Genomic DNA, 17,813 nt, shown 5'->3' on the forward strand with positions numbered 1-17,813 from the left:
TATTGTATTGAATGGTGACAAAAATAACCATTTTAGTTATACGAATTGAGTAATATGGAATTACGCATGTTTTGAAACTTGTTATAAAGCATCCCCTTATTACGGTAAACCTAAAATTATTTTTAAATTATCGATTGGCGTCTGCTTTGTAAGTAATATTAATAGGAAATAAATAAAATTTCACTAAAAGTACAATTACATGCGATGTTCATTAGGTGGCCGTCTTGCCCCATATGGGTGGCACACTTGCGCCATAGTGTCAAAAAATAGGTTATTTTGAATGATATTTGAGAAGCTCCAAAACTAATACTTTTTGAAGTTATTTTTTTTTTTAATGGTACAGTGATTATGAAAAGATGTGAAACTAATATCATGAGGCTAAAATGGTGGATTTTATAAGCTTTAGGCAAAGTTAGAGAACAATTTGCTTAAGGTGGCCCCAAATTCCGCTATATAAATAAAAATGGAATGGTGTTTGTATGTCACGAAATGGCTTACGAACAGGTCAACGGATTTGAAAGATTCTTTCTCAGTTTTGTTCGTCAGGGGTTCCGACGTGTTCGTGTGTATAAAAGTCCCAGGATATTCACCGGGAAAGTTGAAAAAACGAGCGTGAACGAAACTGTCATTTTATATGGGACGATCAAAAGCGTTTTTCAACAGCCTACTTGATGGCAAGACGAAGTTTGTCGGGACCACTAGTGAAAAATACTTTCGATGAACTTACTGAAATTAGTATAAATTAGTAGAGATTGTTCTAGAAAATTTTAAAAAAAATACCAAGTTGTTTTGTCACATTGGCAATTGTAACCGCATAACAATCACATTGAGATAATAAATTAGCCTCGTAATGTAATAGCAATGAAATTACTATCAGAATTATTTTCTGACTATTCACCTAGTATGCGATATGAGTTGTACAAAATATTAGCCTTAAATAAGCACTTCTGAGTTCCTCATAATTTAAAGAAACTTCAGTTTTCTCCCATACTGCCATAAAATGCACACTTGGTATTCCATTTACTCAATGCCTACTTTTATCGATTGTTACAAATATGCAGTTATGGCCAGATTAGTTTTTTTCATAAATGCGTGGAATCATTTTAGGCCCAAAGTAGGACAGAAATTCATGCCACGTTTAACCACGAGGAAACAATTGCAAATTGCCTGAAATCTACAACTTATTTTTAATATTAGCAAAACTTGCAATCGTGCTAGGAAACAGTCATCAAAAGTTCACGATTTACTTCATTTTGCGAAACGCTGCAATTTTTTGGCATAATACAAGTAATGTATATTTCACTGCAATCATAAGCAGCCATTCCATGAAAAACCGATCTAGTGGGTCACCGTATTCCGTGAAAATTTGTTATTTTTTTTTTCTTATCCAAAATAATGACACACGTGTTTTTGGATTTTATGATTAGGGTGACCATTTCCAAAATAGGGTGACTTTCATAACATTTGAACCGCTTAACCGATTTTCAATTTTCTTGGACGAAATGAAAGCTAAAGATTTTCAAGAAAAAATGAGAACAGCAATAGCCACTTTGGTCCCGAGGCCTTCAAAGCACAAAAAACGGTTTTTTTTTATTTGTTTTACGTAAAAAAACAATTTTTGTGAAATATTATATTTTTCTTGATCAGTCAAAATTTTTAGCTTTCATTTCGTCCAAGAAAATTGAAAATCGGTCAAGCGGTTCAAAAGTTATGATTTTTAAAAAAATAAGATTATGCAAAGTCTCGATTTTCTGGTCACCCTATTTTGGAAATGGTCACCCTAATCAAAAAATCCAAAAACACGTGTATCCTTATTTCAGATAAGGAACAAACAAGCAACATTTTCACGGAATTCGGAGACCCGATCTAGTGGTTTTTCATGGAATGGCTGTAAGTTTCTTGTATAAGACATGACTGTCATCTAAAAAAATCTAAATGTAGTATTTCAACCTTTTTTACCATTCATTTATTTATTAGGCTCATACGGTTTCTAAAACCTTTACGGAGCCGATCATCAATGGAATAATAAATGAGAATTAATAAAAAAAATCAATTTAGCTTTACTATCTATTGCCCTTTCGATAACTTTCCCACGGCGGGGCCGGTTCGACTGATCCTGAAGACGCAAACTGGGCCTGTCGCTGGCTTGCCATCAGCTTTTTTTCTGCTCTTCCATCACGGCGTTAAAATTGTTCACCAATTGGGTCCTAAAATTTTAAATGAAATCTTGTTTTTATTCAATAACACGAAAGAGCACCTTACTGCAACTACTTTAGCAATTGTTTCCGCCCAAATAACGGCTATACCATGTTTAAACTTTAATTTAAAAATTGGGTCCTTAAATGAACCTTGACACTTAAGATCATGTTTGACGTTCGCTTAGTCGACAAAAACACTACAGGGGTTTTAGTTTTGACACTGGGGTTGTTCCTATCTGACATTTCGGAAGGGACACGGAAAACAAAATACATCCAAAATTTGAGTTAAAGCCAAGGGGTGTGACAAAATCTAAAATAAACCTAGAAAATGTTTTTTTTGTACTTAAACTACCGGAAAACATTAAAAAAAAATGAGTAAACATGGGTACTTGGCCTAAACTTAAGCGTTTGGCACTAAAATTGGGACAGGGCTTTAGGACCCTATTGCGTGGCGTTTGGAATGCCATATGTTTGTTGGATGTAGTCGTCGTCGATCTCGCTGGTTCTTTTCGGTTTGTTCCTTCTCGAGTTCCGGAGGTTCTTCGAGAACTTTCTCCTCTATGACCTCCTCGATTTCATCCTCAATTGCGTTTAATTCCTCTACCAAAGATACCGTTTCCACTGCTTTGACGATTGCAGCATACGTTATTTTCCTTTTTGGACAGGAGTTTATGCGATATCCTCGAGATCGGCACAGAAAGCACTTATCCTTTAGACCGCCATAAAACACTTTTGCTTTCCGGTTCCTTATTGAATTCCTTGTGGAGATGGTCGGGTCTCGGGTTTTCGAACCCGAAACCCGACGCGAACCCGAACCCGACGGGTTCGGGTTTGAAAATTTGAAATTTTTCGGGTACGGGTTCGGGTCGGGTTTGAAGGCTACAAAATTATCGGGTACATGTCGGGTTCGGGCTTGAAAAAAGTCGGGTTGTGTCGGGTTTGGGTCGGGTTTCGTGATAATTGTGAACAGAGTAGCAACCTGAATGCTTCCTTATGCATCAAAAACGATGAATTTACCGTCTTTACAAGCTCGGGTTTTATTCCAGGCATTGCAATCTCATCTGATGAACGAGATCATCCTCGTATAACGGAAAGATATTATCTGTAATCCAAGAGCGCTCTGAAATGATATCATCTCACAATCTTGAGCATTAAAAGATAGCAGCTGTCAAGACTGTTTGGTGGTTTGGAACAATTTACCTTTTCAAGTATTTGTTTTTATTATGCTATTTTCAACGTTTCTTTACAGAGTTAACAACGCGTGATTGGAAGGCAATTTTGGAAAATTGTTTGTTTTTTTCCAAATAACAGTGATCTTCGAATATACCGTTCTGTTTGACAACCAAGAATGGTGAGAAATCATTCTGGAATATTGGAAAACCGTGGTCAGCCAAGCGATGAAAACTACAATTTCTGAACGACACAAGCAATGTTGGGCTTGTATTATGTTTATAATAAAATAACAGTATTCCCAAGAACAGAACTCTTTTTTTTTGCTATAGAGTGACCGGAAAGTTCCTCTTGAATTTGCCCACATACATAGTGAATATATTTAGTTAGTTTTCAGCTTTCTAGTTATTAGGGAAATCCAGACTGTATGACCATTTGTTTCATGAGCAGTTTGTTTATTTTCCCACAGTTACATACGAGGTTTTCCTGTGAGACGGTCCTGAAAGATTCCACGTAATGCGGTGAACCTCGTTTATGAAGCTTCGTAACTTATGTCGTTCAAGCTCAACGTCTATTCAACATAATTTTCGTTTCAGTAAAATTTGAAGTGAACGCATTGTATTTTTGCCGCTAGGAATCATGTTCGAATTAATTGACTGGATTCCCATATGCCACGGGTTGTACGTGAACTAATCAGAGTTCGACACAGGGATAGCTGTAGGTACATAATTATTGGATAACGCTCAAATATTAAAGTATAAATATGTAAATGAATATATATCAAGAAACATGCTGCTTCTGATTAACAATTAAAGTTATTTTTTATTGCAACAACTGTATCAATTCATTATTTTATTCCCCTTGTCAAATGTGTTTGTTCCCATGGTGTTTACCCCAAGTAAATCAAACGCGTCGGTTACTGAGCTCAAGATGACTCATCTGAGCATAAGATACTGACAAAAAAATGATCACAGAGCTCTAAGATGATATCTCACAATTCGATCTATATCATGCTCAGATGATCGAAAGATAGGATGAAATGTAATGCCTGTTTTATTCTGATTTTTCTGACATTTTTTTTCGGGTTTCGGTTCGGGTTCGGGCTTAAACATCGAAATATTTTCGGGTTCGGGTCGGGTCCGGGTTTGCCTTTCAATAATTGTCTCGGGTTCGGGTCGGGTCCGGGTTTGAAGAAATGAAATAAGTCGGGTACGGGTCGGGTTCGGGTTTGAAAAAGGTGAAACCCGACCATCTATAATTCGTTGGTAGGATTTTATTTTCCACTTCGATGTGTACACCCCGCACACCATTATACACATGATCTAAGCCCAGGTTCCCGAGAAACTTTTCTCTATCTATCCGTTCCACCTTTACATACGCTTGAAATGCCAATAACAAGTTGTCAAGTCAATATTGCGACCTGCAACCACCATGAAAATTTGCACTGATTTTCCGGATGCATATTTGAAATGTTGCGGTTCCGAGTTTTACCGCAGGGCTTCTAGCATTACGGACTCTGACTTATACTTGATGCATATGCTGCGATTTTCCGTTAACTGGTAGACGGTTTCTACATCTAATGCATCAGCGTGTATCTGTTTCACGAACTCGGCAATCTCAATCCATGACGGTCGTGGGGCATCGATCGAGAAACGAAACTCGACCGTGTTGATGAAAATCTCGCACATGCTGTTATTTTTCTGTTTGCACAGCAAGACAGCAAATCTGTTAACGCGAACCGGGGGAGAACAATCAACTCAAACAAACAATAGCACCGAAAACAGTTATCTGGTTGTATAACACCTGCACACGCGTACGTTGTATACGACGGGCAGCGAGCAACTGTAAGCAAACCTTTGTCCCTACACTAGTTACAAATGTTTACCCCACCGGTGGAACAAAAGTTCGTTTATTACAACCAGTTTCAAAACTCTTACAACTAAAAATGGGTTTATATTCTGACACAAGTTTGTTCAGCAAATATGTCAAAGGTACATATCGAATAGTTGACATATTAAGGAAGTTTCAAAACTATTCAAAGTTATTTATGAATGCTAAGGACTACTAAAAAAATAAGATTGTTGAGGAACACAAGAGATATCAAACCCTTTTTTCAATTCATTATGTGTGATTAGGCTTTCTTGAAGAATATTTGTATAAAATAATGCAGTGCATGGTCACAGATCATGAATACTCAGCCCAAAACACTGTTATATGCCTAAACAACACTTTCTTTAACCTTCGGGCTGTCGCGCTGTTGTACTTTGTACAACAGTTGTGATTTATATGCTATCATTTTGCAACAAAGATATCTATCGACACCAATCCAAAATGTATTCGTCAAGATTCATCTTAAGAACAATACTCGACAGTTTTTATATACAGTATGGCCCTTTATAATACGGTTAAATCAACAAATTAACATGGAAGTCGCATAATAATGAACGCACTATGTACGGTTCGAGGAAACCACAGTTTGAAATCGTCATATCTCAAAATCCAGATATCATAGAAACTTGGGGTCTTTAGTAAAGTTGTTCTGGAGGTGAAGCGCTATCTGATGGTAACTCATTTAATTCGGAATTTGACCGCTAGGTGGCACTAGTTGGCTTGGAAGTTTTACTTTTGTTTTTGCAAATATTTCAGGATCATGACCATTTAGAAGGATGTCGTCTTCGGCAAAGTTGTTTGGTAAGTTTAGGACTATCATTTTTCGAGCCAGTTGATTTAAAATTTTGCCACTAAGCGGCGCTAGTGAGCATGAAACTTTTGTTTGCAGATATCTCAGGAGCCTGACCACTTAGAAAGATAGTGTCTTCGGCAAAGTAGTTCAGTAGCTTAAGGGCTATCATTATTTGACCCAAGAAATAGGATATTTTGCCACCAGGAGGCGTAAAGCTTGTTGAAATTATCCAGATTTTATAGATTTATACAATTGCTCTGCAAAGCTTATAGGATTCGTAAATTGCAAATATAAAGTCATGATCCTGTTGCATTTAAGTATAAAAATCAATTCAGGACAATTTTACGATGTATTGATAGTTTCCAAATTGGATTAATAACTATGAAATATTTAGCATTTAAATTAAAACGGTTTGCGTTTGAGGAGTTCTAAATTCAATAATATTGATGAATAATCTGATTTAGGTTGAATATAACTTATTAAATTGAATGAAAGCATCAAAGTTATTGACCAAAAAGATTATTTTTTGTTGTTGGCAAAATATGGCTTTATTTACGAAACTCAAATTCCTTAACACCCCATTTTGCATTTCCGTCAAAAATCACACGTTTTCATGATTATCTCAGAAATCTGTCATAGGATCCTCATAGTTGTATTTGGCTTTTGATATACACGACGAGAATATTGTAGGGCTGTCCTATGTTCAATTATTGACGTAATAGAAGTTGCTTGAAATTCGAGTCGAAATTTTTTTTCATCCCTTAACACCCCATTTTACGGTACCTTTTTTTCGTTTATTTTTATGATGCAGTGGCGTAGCCAGAAATTATTTCTAGGAACATTAAGGGACTTGGATACAAAAAAAATGTGTGCATCATATACAAAATACCTCTTTTTCAAATCTTTCTTCTTTATCCTACGTCCAAAACTGCTTAATCATTTGTAATGCATATTGCAAAAACAAATTATCTGAAAAATTTCAAATATTTTGATATTCTTGTTTGGTAGTTTTTATGCAAAACAAGAATATCAAAAAACATATTCCAGATAATCGAGTCTAAAATTCCGGATAATTGAATTCCGGATAGTCGAGTCGCCGGATCATGAAGTTCTACCTGTATCAGTATTCGTCAACCCAGATACTATACAAATAAACACAATTTCCTTCTGCAGCACAAATTCATACATGCTCAACTGAAAGAAAATAAAGCTGCTGCGACAGCACTTCATCAGACGACACGTGAGCTATGGTACGTACCATACCATGTACATCCATCTTCCAAAGCATTACCCAACATCATTCGACGTGAACTCTGGTGTTATTGTTTTAAACATGAATTAACGAGAAAAAATATTTGTCTTCATTTAACAGCTTATCACTGGCTGGAAGTGTATCGCATCGTTAAGTGAGGCAGATTATGCGAGGCAAGAGTTTAAGCCGATTATCATTGTAAATGAAGTGCGCTCAGCCTGTTGGCTCTACTTTCAAAGTTGAATATTGAGTTTGTCAATCGAAATTAATGAATGCAGAAAAATCCTGAAATTTTGCAGATGGAATAAATTTTAAGGAACATCGTGAGCTAGAAAATTATTCTTTGTAGAGGATAGCAGCAACTCGTGTTGCCAAACCTGATTGCGAGTCCCCAAGAACAAAGCTATAAACTGGATAACTTAATAAAACCAGTGACGCTTTTCTTCGAATTTTGACAAGATCCTTGGCAGAATCCTTGCCTCGAAATCGCTATCGCTGCAAGATTCCCTCTACCAACATTCTAACCGAAAACCAACTACTGTCATATCGTGCATACAAAATTAAAAGGTGTAGCTGTATCACCACCGCCGCCGCCACCGCCTGACGCACTGAAGCAAGGCAGGGCAATGTTATTAAATTTCTTATACATTCGCCGGAGAAATGATTCCGTCGCACCTCAGCCCCACCCCGGGTCGTAACATTTTCTCCATCATTTTTGAGCTCTCGGCGATAAAACCGTCGCTTTTCCATCTGATAAGCACAGGGCACACCGTGAACCATCGAGAGTGAATTAATAAAAATATTTAATAAATGAATGCCGCATTTATTCGCGTGCTTTCCAGAGGATGTCAGACGCCATGGCAGACCGACATTAACCCGACCTGTGCTCTCTGATACGGGGCGCAGGATAATGTAGCGAATGGAGTGCTCAGGCTTTTGTTACTTTTGGCAGATTATAATGAATTTGCTGTTCGATGTGATTTTATTTATCAGGTTGACATTAAAGTGAATCAAATGAAAACAGTAATTCAAATAGGAGGAAATACATTGAACTCATGCTCTGTTCACCTACAACATATATTAGAAAAATATGCTTCTTTTAGCATATAATATTCAGTCAGCTCTCTTCAACTCGATATTTCGTATCTAGATATCGAGTAAGAGAACCATACTAAAGTTTGATTTCATGGATACATTGATGGTCCCTTGAAACACAGAAATTATCCAAAGGTTCAGGGTATAATAAAATACACCAATTTTATTTTTCTTTCCTATTTCTTTCAACTTTTCCCCAGAATCGTCGCATCCGCGTTCATCGCGGCCGACGTGGACCAATGCAACGACGCCCTGGAGGGAATCTTCGGCCGGCGGCACATCTGCGATCGGGAGTCCACCTTTTGTCTGATGTCGGACACGACGGAATCGGCTGACACCGGGGCCACCTTCGGCAGCCGAGGGAAGTACACCTGCGTGTGCCGCGTTGGGTACTACATTCCGAACGAGTCCTTCCAGGGGTTCACTTCCGACAAAAACGATGCCAACGTTACGAACTTTAGGTGAGTTGAAGTCGTACCTGTCATGATTCAGAATATTAAATTCGTCATTATCCTTTTCAGTTGCATTCCGTGTCCAAGTGCGTGCGAGTGCAACTGGGCTGGCAGCTGTAGCCGTCCGGACGAGGACTTCAGTACGGAAACGCTGATGAAGGCCACCATTGGTGCTATTTTGGGAGCGTGTATGCTTTGTTGTTTAGTGTTAGCGTTAATAGTGTTCCGTCAACGAAAGTGCAAGGTTGGTAGCCGATGCCGAAGGCAATCGATTCGCCGTCAATCTAATTATGAACTTTCTGTTCTATGTGCCATTCCAGACCATTGCCACGGGGATGTGGACCATTTTAGAGACAATTTTATTCGGCATTTTACTTTTGTATCTAGCGGTAAGTACATGAAAGCTTTTCCCAAATGGTTTCATTGGTTGATAAATTGGATTTGTCTCGTCACGTCCATCTGTCGTGACTTATATATAAAAGAACATAAATCGGGTGCTTTACTATGTTATGATTCCTTCCTATCAAAATAAGTTAGAAACTTTTTCTTCTAAATTGATTGCTGAATCTGACTCACTGACTGACTTTTTTTGCATGCATCTTAGACTAGGCGTTTAAAAATTCTCTAAAGACTGGCCTGTTGAGTCTATTGTTCATGCACATGCCAGTATACAGATTTGATTGGCGCTGTGTGAGATTCACTTATGTGCCTACCCACTAAAAAGACTCTCCTAGAATCCCTCCAGTGATAGGACCCCGTCGTACATCCCATTCCACAGTGTCGGACCCAGTATAAACTCTTGCGGAACTGTGAATACCGCCGATACTCTTAACTGCTATCGGCCGGTGACAGTTGCATACATCAACAACCGATACGTTCGGGCTCACAGCAACGACTCTCCCATGCACTGCTAGGCGCACTCAGCAAAGGCAGCAGCGCAGCAGTGCGTATTCAATTTTTCTCCTTTCGCCCCAGCTAGCAGCAAGCAGCCCAATTGCTTTCATGCTGTTGCATTGGGCTGCGTGGTGCTAGCATATCGGCGCATCACACCTTTGTTATACGTTACGCTCAACCGTACTACCTTTAGGGTATATGAGATACAGTATTTCTGTATATAAATTAGTTGTAAGTCGTAGTTGTAACCGTCACGTATCGTTTCCCCACCGAGCAGGAGCACTGCCTCTCGGTGGCGGCAATAAATCATCAGTAAAAGTAGAAGCAGTTGGTTTCGTTATTCGTCTGCCCCTCCGGGAACATAAATTAACACAACGTAGGGCCTGGTCAACCCTGGACGAAACATTGGTGCCGTGACCAGAATAACGGACACCTCGGAGGAACGATCGACGAGACAATTCACCCCGGACCGAAGTGTCGCCCATCGAACCCTGTAGGACCCTTGTGTCCACCCGCCGGACCATCGCCGACAATGCATCGGACCTCTGCGTCCATCCCTGCGTCCACCTGTTGGGATCTCTGCGTCCATTCCCGGACCTCTGCGTCCATTCCCGAACCTCTGCGTCCATTCCGGACCATTGCCGTTCAACCGGACCTCACCGTCCACCTGTGGGACCCAGCGTCCACCCGCTGGACCGTAGTCGTCCATGCACCGGACCTCTGCCGTCCATCCGGACCCTTGCGTCCATCTGTGGAACCTTAGCCGTTCATCCGGACCGTAGCGTCCTCCAGCAAGGCCGAAGAGTCGACTTGCGAAGCGAAGTGATGATCCCCCGACCTCTGCGTCCCTCCGTCAGACCCCTGCGTCCACCTGCTGGATCCCCGCATCCATTCATCGGACCGTCAGCGTCATCAATGGACCCAAGCGTCATCACAATCAATCAACGAATCTAGCAACGGTCAAACCGATTATCATGTTCGATTGCTTGGGAGATTGGTGGACACGATTGACTCCAGTGGACGGCGACAAAATAGAACAGCACAGATTTTAATTTAATTGATTACTTTATTGCTCCCGAAACAGGCAGCGCGCATGACTTGTAAATTTGTATCCATTCCCTGTATCATATCGTTCGTACCCCACCGAGCGGGCACGCTGCCCCTCGGTGGTAATAAATTAGTAATCGAAAATACGTTTGAGTCGTTGTCCGTTCATCATTAAATCACAACGTAGGGGAAGACATCCTAGCCGCAACATTGGTGCCGTGACCAGGATTGAAGATCAACTTCGTCGAGCCTTTTGCCAGAGAGGATCACCGTATCGAAGAGAAGGAGGATGCCTATTTCGTTTCAGACCCCGCCGTCCACCCGTCGGACCTAGCCTTCCATCCGAACCGTAGCGTTCAATTGTGGGACCTTTGCGTCCATCCGGAACTCGCGCTCCACCTGTGGGACCCAGCGTCCACCCGCCGGACCGTTGTCGTCCATGCCCCGGACCTCTGCCGTCCATCCGGACCTCTGCCGTCCATCCGGACCCCTGTGTACACCTGTCAGACCATTGGCGTCTCTCCGGACCGTAGCGTCCAATTCCGGACCATTGCCGTCCAACCGGACCCCAGCGTCCACCTGCCGGACCTCGCCGTCCACCCGTCGGACCCCAGCGTCCACCGTCCGGGCCGTAGTGCCCAACCGTAGAAGAAAGGCATCCTCTAACCACACCAAGCAAGTCGAATGAAAGCATCCAAATCTCATCGAATCCAAGCAAGCCCCAGTCAAACGATCATCCATTCAAGCGGACGACAACGATCAACCACAACCAGAGTAGGGAAAAGTTCAGAAATTCACACTACAGTAGGCAAGCGTAGCAAATCACAGTCAGCGGAGCCAGTGAAACTCACGCGTATCGCTGCTGTAGGCAAAATGCCTTGAAAATTGCAAAACACCCGTTGCTAAGGGCAACCCAAAACTACTGTAGAAAAATGTTTTATTGCTGTTTGCGTTTGACGTGTAAAACCAGCATAACTGAGCTTCAAATGCGGTAACACAAAGTAGCCAAAGGATACTTAGCAACCATGATGCATATCACCGCCAACCTAGCAAAGAAAATTAAATTTTGACTTCGCCTTCCTTGTTAAAAATCTTACCGCATTTGGTGTTTCCGCATTTGATATTTGCATTTCAAACGCACACAGCAATATTTTCCGCTGCATTTCCCGCATTTACATACTTACTTATTTGGCTTTATATCAATTATCTTGATGAAGCCTCGCCAACAATATTACGCCAATTCACTCGGTTCATGGCCGCTTCTCTCCATCCTCGACTGTGACCCATGCTCTCCAGGTCCTGGTGCACCTGGTCAATCCACCTAGCTCGCTGCGCCCCACGCCTTCTTGTTCCGACCGGATTCGTAGCGAACATCATCTTTACAGGGTTGTTGTCCGGCAGTCTTGCAACATGCCCTGCCCAGCGTATCCTTCCAGCTTTAGCTACCTTCACGATACTGGGTTCGCCGTAGAGTTGAGCGAGCTCGTGGTTCATCCTTCGCCGCCACACGCCGTTCTCCTGCACGCCGCCGAAGATCGTCCTTAGCACTCGGCGTTCGAAAACCCCAAGAGCTTGCAAGTCCTCCTCGAGCATAGTCCACGCCTCATGACCATAGAGGACTACCGGTCTTATGAGCGTTTTGTACATCGTGCATTTGGTGCGGGGGTGAATCTTTCTTGACCGCAGTTTCTTCTGGAGCCCATAGTAGGCACGACTTCCGCTGATGATGCGCCTTCGTATTTCTCGACTAACATTGTTGTCAGCCGTCAACAAGGATCCGAGGTAGACGAACTCGTCCACCACCTCGAAGGTATCCCCGTCTATCGTAACACTGCTTCCTAGGCGGGCCCTGTCGCGCTCAGTTCCGCCAACCAGCATGTACTTTGTTTTCGACGCATTCACCATTAGCCCGACTCTTGTTGCTTCGCGTTTCAGGCGGTGAACAAATCTGCCATCGTTTCAAATTTTCTCCCAATAATATCCATGTCGTCCGCAAAGCAAACAAATTGTCCGGATCTCGTGAAAATCGTGCCTCGGCTGTTAAGTCCGGCTCTCCGCATAACACCTTCAAGCGCAATATTGAACAACAGGCACGAAAGTCCGTCGCCCTGTCGTAGTCCCCGTCGAGACTCGAACGAACTGGAGTGTTCGCCCGAGATCTTCACGCAGTTTTGCACACCGTCCATCGTTGCTCTGATCAATCTTGTGAGCTTCCCGGAAAAGCTGTTCTCGTCCATGATTTTCCATAGCTCTACGCGGTCGATACTATCGTATGCCGCCTTGAAATCGATGAACAAATGGTGCGTAGGGACCTGGTACTCACGGGATTTCTCGAGGATTTGCCGCACGGAAAAGATCTGGACCGTTGTCAAGCGGCCGTCGATGAAACCTGCTCGATAACTTCCCACGAACTCGTTTGCTATAGGTGATAGACGACGGAAGAGAATCTGGGATAGCACTTTGTAGGCGGCGTTTAGGATGGTGATTGCACGATAATTTTCACACTCCAGTTTGTCGCCCTTTTTGTAGATAGAGCATATAACGCCTTGCTTCCACTCCTCCGGTAGCTGTTCCGTTTCCCAGATTCTGACTATCAGCCGATGCAGACAAGCGGCCAACCTGTCCGGGCCCATCTTGATGAGTTCGGCTCCGATACCATCCTTGCCAGCGGCCTTGTCGTTCTTGAGCTGGTGAATGGCATCCTTAACTTCCCCCATCGTGGGAGCTGGTTGGTTTCCGCTGTCCGCTGTGCTGACGTAGCCATCGCCTTCGCTGTCCTGACCTTCTGTGCCTGTGTTCTCTACGCCATTCAGGTGTTCATCGTAGTGTTGCTTCCACCTTTCGAACACCTCGCGTCCGTCCGTCAAGATGCTCCCATCCTTATCCAGCAACTCCATCTCTTGGCATTCCACCTCTTCCAGGCGGCGCTTTTTGTCCCGGAATAGGCGGGTTTGCTGTTTCCGCTTCAGTCTGTATCGTTCCACGTTTTGCCGCGTTCCATGCTGCAGCATTGCAGCCCGCGCTGCATTCTTCTCCTCTATAACCTCCTGGCACTCCTCGTCGAACCAATCGTTTCTTGAGCTCCGTTCCACATATCCGACAACGCTTTCGGCAGCGTCGTTAATGGCTGCTTTGACTGTCCTCCAGCAGTCCTCAAAAGGGGCCCTACCGAGCTCGCCCTCATCCGGCAACGCTGTCTCAAGATGCTGCGCGTATGCATTGGCGACATCCGGTTGTTTCAGCCGCTCGAGATTGTACCGGGGCGGGCCGTACCGTACATCATTGATGACGGATAGTTTTGGGCGCAGTTTCACCATCACCAGGTAGTGGTCGGAGTCACCCGGCCACCACCCGATCACGCGGCTTTGCATATCACCCATCACTATGAAAGCTGATCCCAGCTCGCGTGTGTTGCCGCAGCTCTGGTAGATGGTATGATTACCTCTAAACGTTCGCACCAATGCTTCTGTCCAGCACACCTCCTGCAGCGCTACGATGTCGAAACCTTCAGTACATCGGAGAGTATGCGAGTACTTCCAATGAAGTTGAGAGATTTGCAGTTCCACGTACCGAGTTTCCAATCGCTAGTCCATTTTCGTCGCTGTGGTCTTTGCCGATTATTCCGGTCCGTATTCTCTCGTTGACGTTCCTGTGCTGATGTGTTTTACGGTTGGCTTGCAGGGCCTGACACCAATCCCCTAGATTTCCGGAGGACCATTCCCCCTAAATGTTCGGAGGGCCATAGTGCGCAGTTTAGCTTAGAGTCCTTCTCTGGCACTCGGACGATGATCAGCCGCCCCTGACATGGGGAACAGACGCTGTAGTGAGCCGCTCCTAACATGGAGTACAGACGCTCAAGGTTTGCAGAAGCAGAAGCAAAAGCAAACCCCCCCCCCCTTCCCTGTCAGCATACGACCAAAGTTCCCACCGGGGGTTGGTTACCCGATCTTCCCCAAGGTTACTCGTACCCCGGCCAGTACCACGAGGAGGTAGGGATAGGAGTTGCTGGGCATTTGCCCGCATTTACAGTCTTCAATGACACTACGGATTTAGGAAATTCATGTACCCAACATAGGCTACTTGATGAGATTCACAATTTTGAACTACTGTATTAGAAGCGCCACGTGATTTTCACAAAAACTCAAGCCTACTACTATTACCATTCTTAGCTCTGACCACAACCACTCATTCATGCAAATCATCCATCGAAGCAAGCAACCCGTGAAAGCATCCTACCTACAGTGAGCCCGCATCGATTGGCGAACACCATCCATTAAACGTTCCTGTCCAGCCGTACCTACGCAAACAACCATCCAAGCAAATAAATCGTATTATCGAAGTAGGCAACCGAATACAGCCATCAAGAGTTACCTACAGCCAACCGTCGCCGGGCCAAGCAAATTGGAAAAAGTCGCCGTTTCCTCTGAACCTGCACAAACTGGACATTCGGGAGAACCCGCATGACCGAAACGGTGTAGATACTGTCTAAAGCAACCATGGCCCGAAAGGACCTGTGTCAGGTGGAATGTTAGTTCCCCGCCTATTGACCCAGATATCTAACCTCGGAATCAACCTGTGAGTCCACACTCCCTTGGTGGAACTGTCCCACGCACGCTGCCATTTGACCATAGAGGCCAGTCTGGCAGTCCTGCGTATGCCTCTTGTGCCGCGCCTTTCGAAGCACTCTATGTCTTCCATGATAAGGATACCAATAGGCACCATACCGGTGATGACGCAGAGTGCATCATGTGACACGGTACGGTACGCGCTCGCAACCCTCAGGCACATTAGCCTATAAGTACTCTCTAGCTTGCTACGGTAGCTATCGGTACTTAAAGCCGGGCCACCATACCTCAGTATGGACGAGGCGACACTGGCCAGAAGCTTTCGCTTGCTGGCGTACACCGCAGAGCTATTGGACATCATCCGGGACAGTGCCACAATAGCTGTGGAGGCTCTCTTGCAGGCATAATCAACGTGGCTACCGAAGGTAAGCTTATCGTCGATCATCACCCCCAAGTGTTTGACGGAGCGCTTCGAAGCGATCGTGCAATCGCCTACACTGATCACCGCTTGCTGCACCAACTTTCGGTTGTTGACAACAACCGCCTCAGTTTTGTGGTGAGCCAATTCCAGTTTCCTGGAGCTCATCCACTCCTGCACAATTGCGATCGAGTGGGCTGCAGTCAATTCCACTTTTTCGATCGATTCACCGTAGACCTTCAGCGTAATATCGTCGGCAGAGCCAACGATGACCACACCCGCCGGGAATTTTAATCTCAACACCTCGTCGTACATGACATTCCATAACACCGGACCCAGGATGGAACCTTGCGGGACTCCAGAGGTTATGTGAAAGCACTTCCGACCCACCTCTGTCTTCTTCTTTTTCCTGGCGTTACGTCCCAACTGGGACAGAGCTGGCTTCTCAGCTTAGTGTCCTTATGAGCACTTCCACAGTTATTAACTGAGAGCTTTCTTTGCCAAATGACCATTTTTGCATGTGTATATCGTGTGGCAGGCACGAAGATACTCTATGCCCTGGGAATCGAGAAAATTTCCTTTACGAAAAAATCCTCGACCGGCGGGATTCGAACCCACGACCCTCAGCATGGTCATGCAGAATAGCTGCGCGTTTACCGCTACGGCTATCTGGGCCCCTGGAGGATGATCTGGGACCACATCTCTGTGTCATAGACAAATACCCGATTCTGGAAGAAACTTCCGAGAAACTTGTACAGGTACTCGGGTATCCCCAGACGCAGGAGCGCATCAGCAATAGCCGCCCAACTGGCACTATTAAATGCGTTCCTTACATCCAGAGTCACTACGGCGCAGTAGCGAATACCCCTCCTCTTACGCTGGAGTGCTATCTCAGCGGTTTTCTTAACCGTCAGAATAGTGTCTACGGTGGACCTCCCTTTCCGGAAGCCGAACTGGTTGCTTGAGAGACCATCTACACCCTCAGTGTACCTCAACAGTCTGTTGAGGATGAACTTCTCGAGCACCTTCCCCGCTGTGTCAATCAAGCATATTTGTCTATACGCCGACGGGTCACCGGGTGGTTTTCCCGCCTTTGGCAATAGTACCAGGCTCTGCCTCTTCCACACATCTGGAAATACTCCCTCGTCCAGGCATATCTGCATAGCAGATCTGAACATCCCGGGAGCCATCAAGATTGCGACTTTGAGGGCCAGGTTTGGAACTCCGTCCGGACCTGGTGCCTTCCCCATGCTGAGGGATTTTGCAATCCCTACAAGTTCCTCATCGGTTACTCTATCCTCATCGCCAGCCCCAATCCCCGGCTGTCCTACAAAAGGAGGCCATGGGCTAGGGTTGTGGCGCGGAAAGAGCCGCTCGATGATCCCCTTCAGCATTTGTGGAGATTGCTCCGTAGGAGCAATTGCACCTCTTGTCTTCGCCATAACGATCCTGTAGGCATCACCCAACGGATTCGCGTTGGCACTCTGACAGAGTCCCTCAAAGCAGGCCTTTTTGCTTGTCCTTATCTTGGGCTTCAGCGCGACTTTGGCAGCGGTGAACACCGCCCGTCGTTCTTCACGCTCCTGCTCGATGCGTGCTCGCTGCATCCGCCTCCTGGCCCGTAGGCAGGCACGGCGCAGCATTTTTCCGGATCCATTCACGACCCAGTTGCCGTTGCCGGCGGGTACTCGGTATGGGTCCGATATGATGGGGATATCGCCCCACTCAGCAACTGCCTGATACAGCAGTTGCTGAGCTGCGTCACAGTGGTTCAGGTTCAGCTGCGTTACCTGCACTGTGACTTTTCGATTATGGCTCTTTTGAAGCCTCCCGTTGGATGTTGTTCACGGACTTCCCGGAACAAATCAAGCACTTGGGAGGGTTCTTGCAGCCTAGTGCCTTATAACCTTCCTCACCACATCGCCTACACAACTTGGTCCTATCAGGGCCTTTACAGCCCCAGGACTTGTGTCCTGGTTCCCTACACCTAAAGCAGATCACCGGGTTGCTCATGTATGTTCAGTGAGCATACTGACCAA

The 17,813-nt window shown here is 44.6% G+C and overlaps 1 protein-coding gene and 1 long non-coding RNA gene across 8 annotated transcripts in view; both read left to right on the plus strand.

Annotated features, from left to right (window-relative positions):
• LOC5579463 (probable G-protein coupled receptor 158) overlaps nucleotides 1–17,813 on the plus strand; it is a 382,902-nt gene that overhangs the window by 259,803 nt on the left and 105,286 nt on the right. For all 7 annotated transcript variants that reach the window (XM_021846130.1, XM_021846133.1, XM_021846132.1 and 4 more), the window contains 3 exons: nucleotides 8,599–8,859; nucleotides 8,920–9,094; nucleotides 9,171–9,239. In XM_021846130.1, the coding sequence (XP_021701822.1) occupies nucleotides 8,599–8,859; nucleotides 8,920–9,094; nucleotides 9,171–9,239 (505 nt within the window). The remainder of the gene's footprint in view (nucleotides 1–8,598; nucleotides 8,860–8,919; nucleotides 9,095–9,170; nucleotides 9,240–17,813) is intronic.
• Nucleotides 3,344–3,676, plus strand: LOC110676819. The gene is made up of 2 exons (XR_002500750.1): nucleotides 3,344–3,382; nucleotides 3,448–3,676. It is a non-coding gene; the product is annotated as an uncharacterized LOC110676819 (long non-coding RNA).

Source organism: Aedes aegypti, chromosome 2 (assembly GCF_002204515.2).
Source record: "Aedes aegypti strain LVP_AGWG chromosome 2, AaegL5.0 Primary Assembly, whole genome shotgun sequence".
NCBI lineage: Eukaryota > Metazoa > Arthropoda > Insecta > Diptera > Culicidae > Aedes > Aedes aegypti.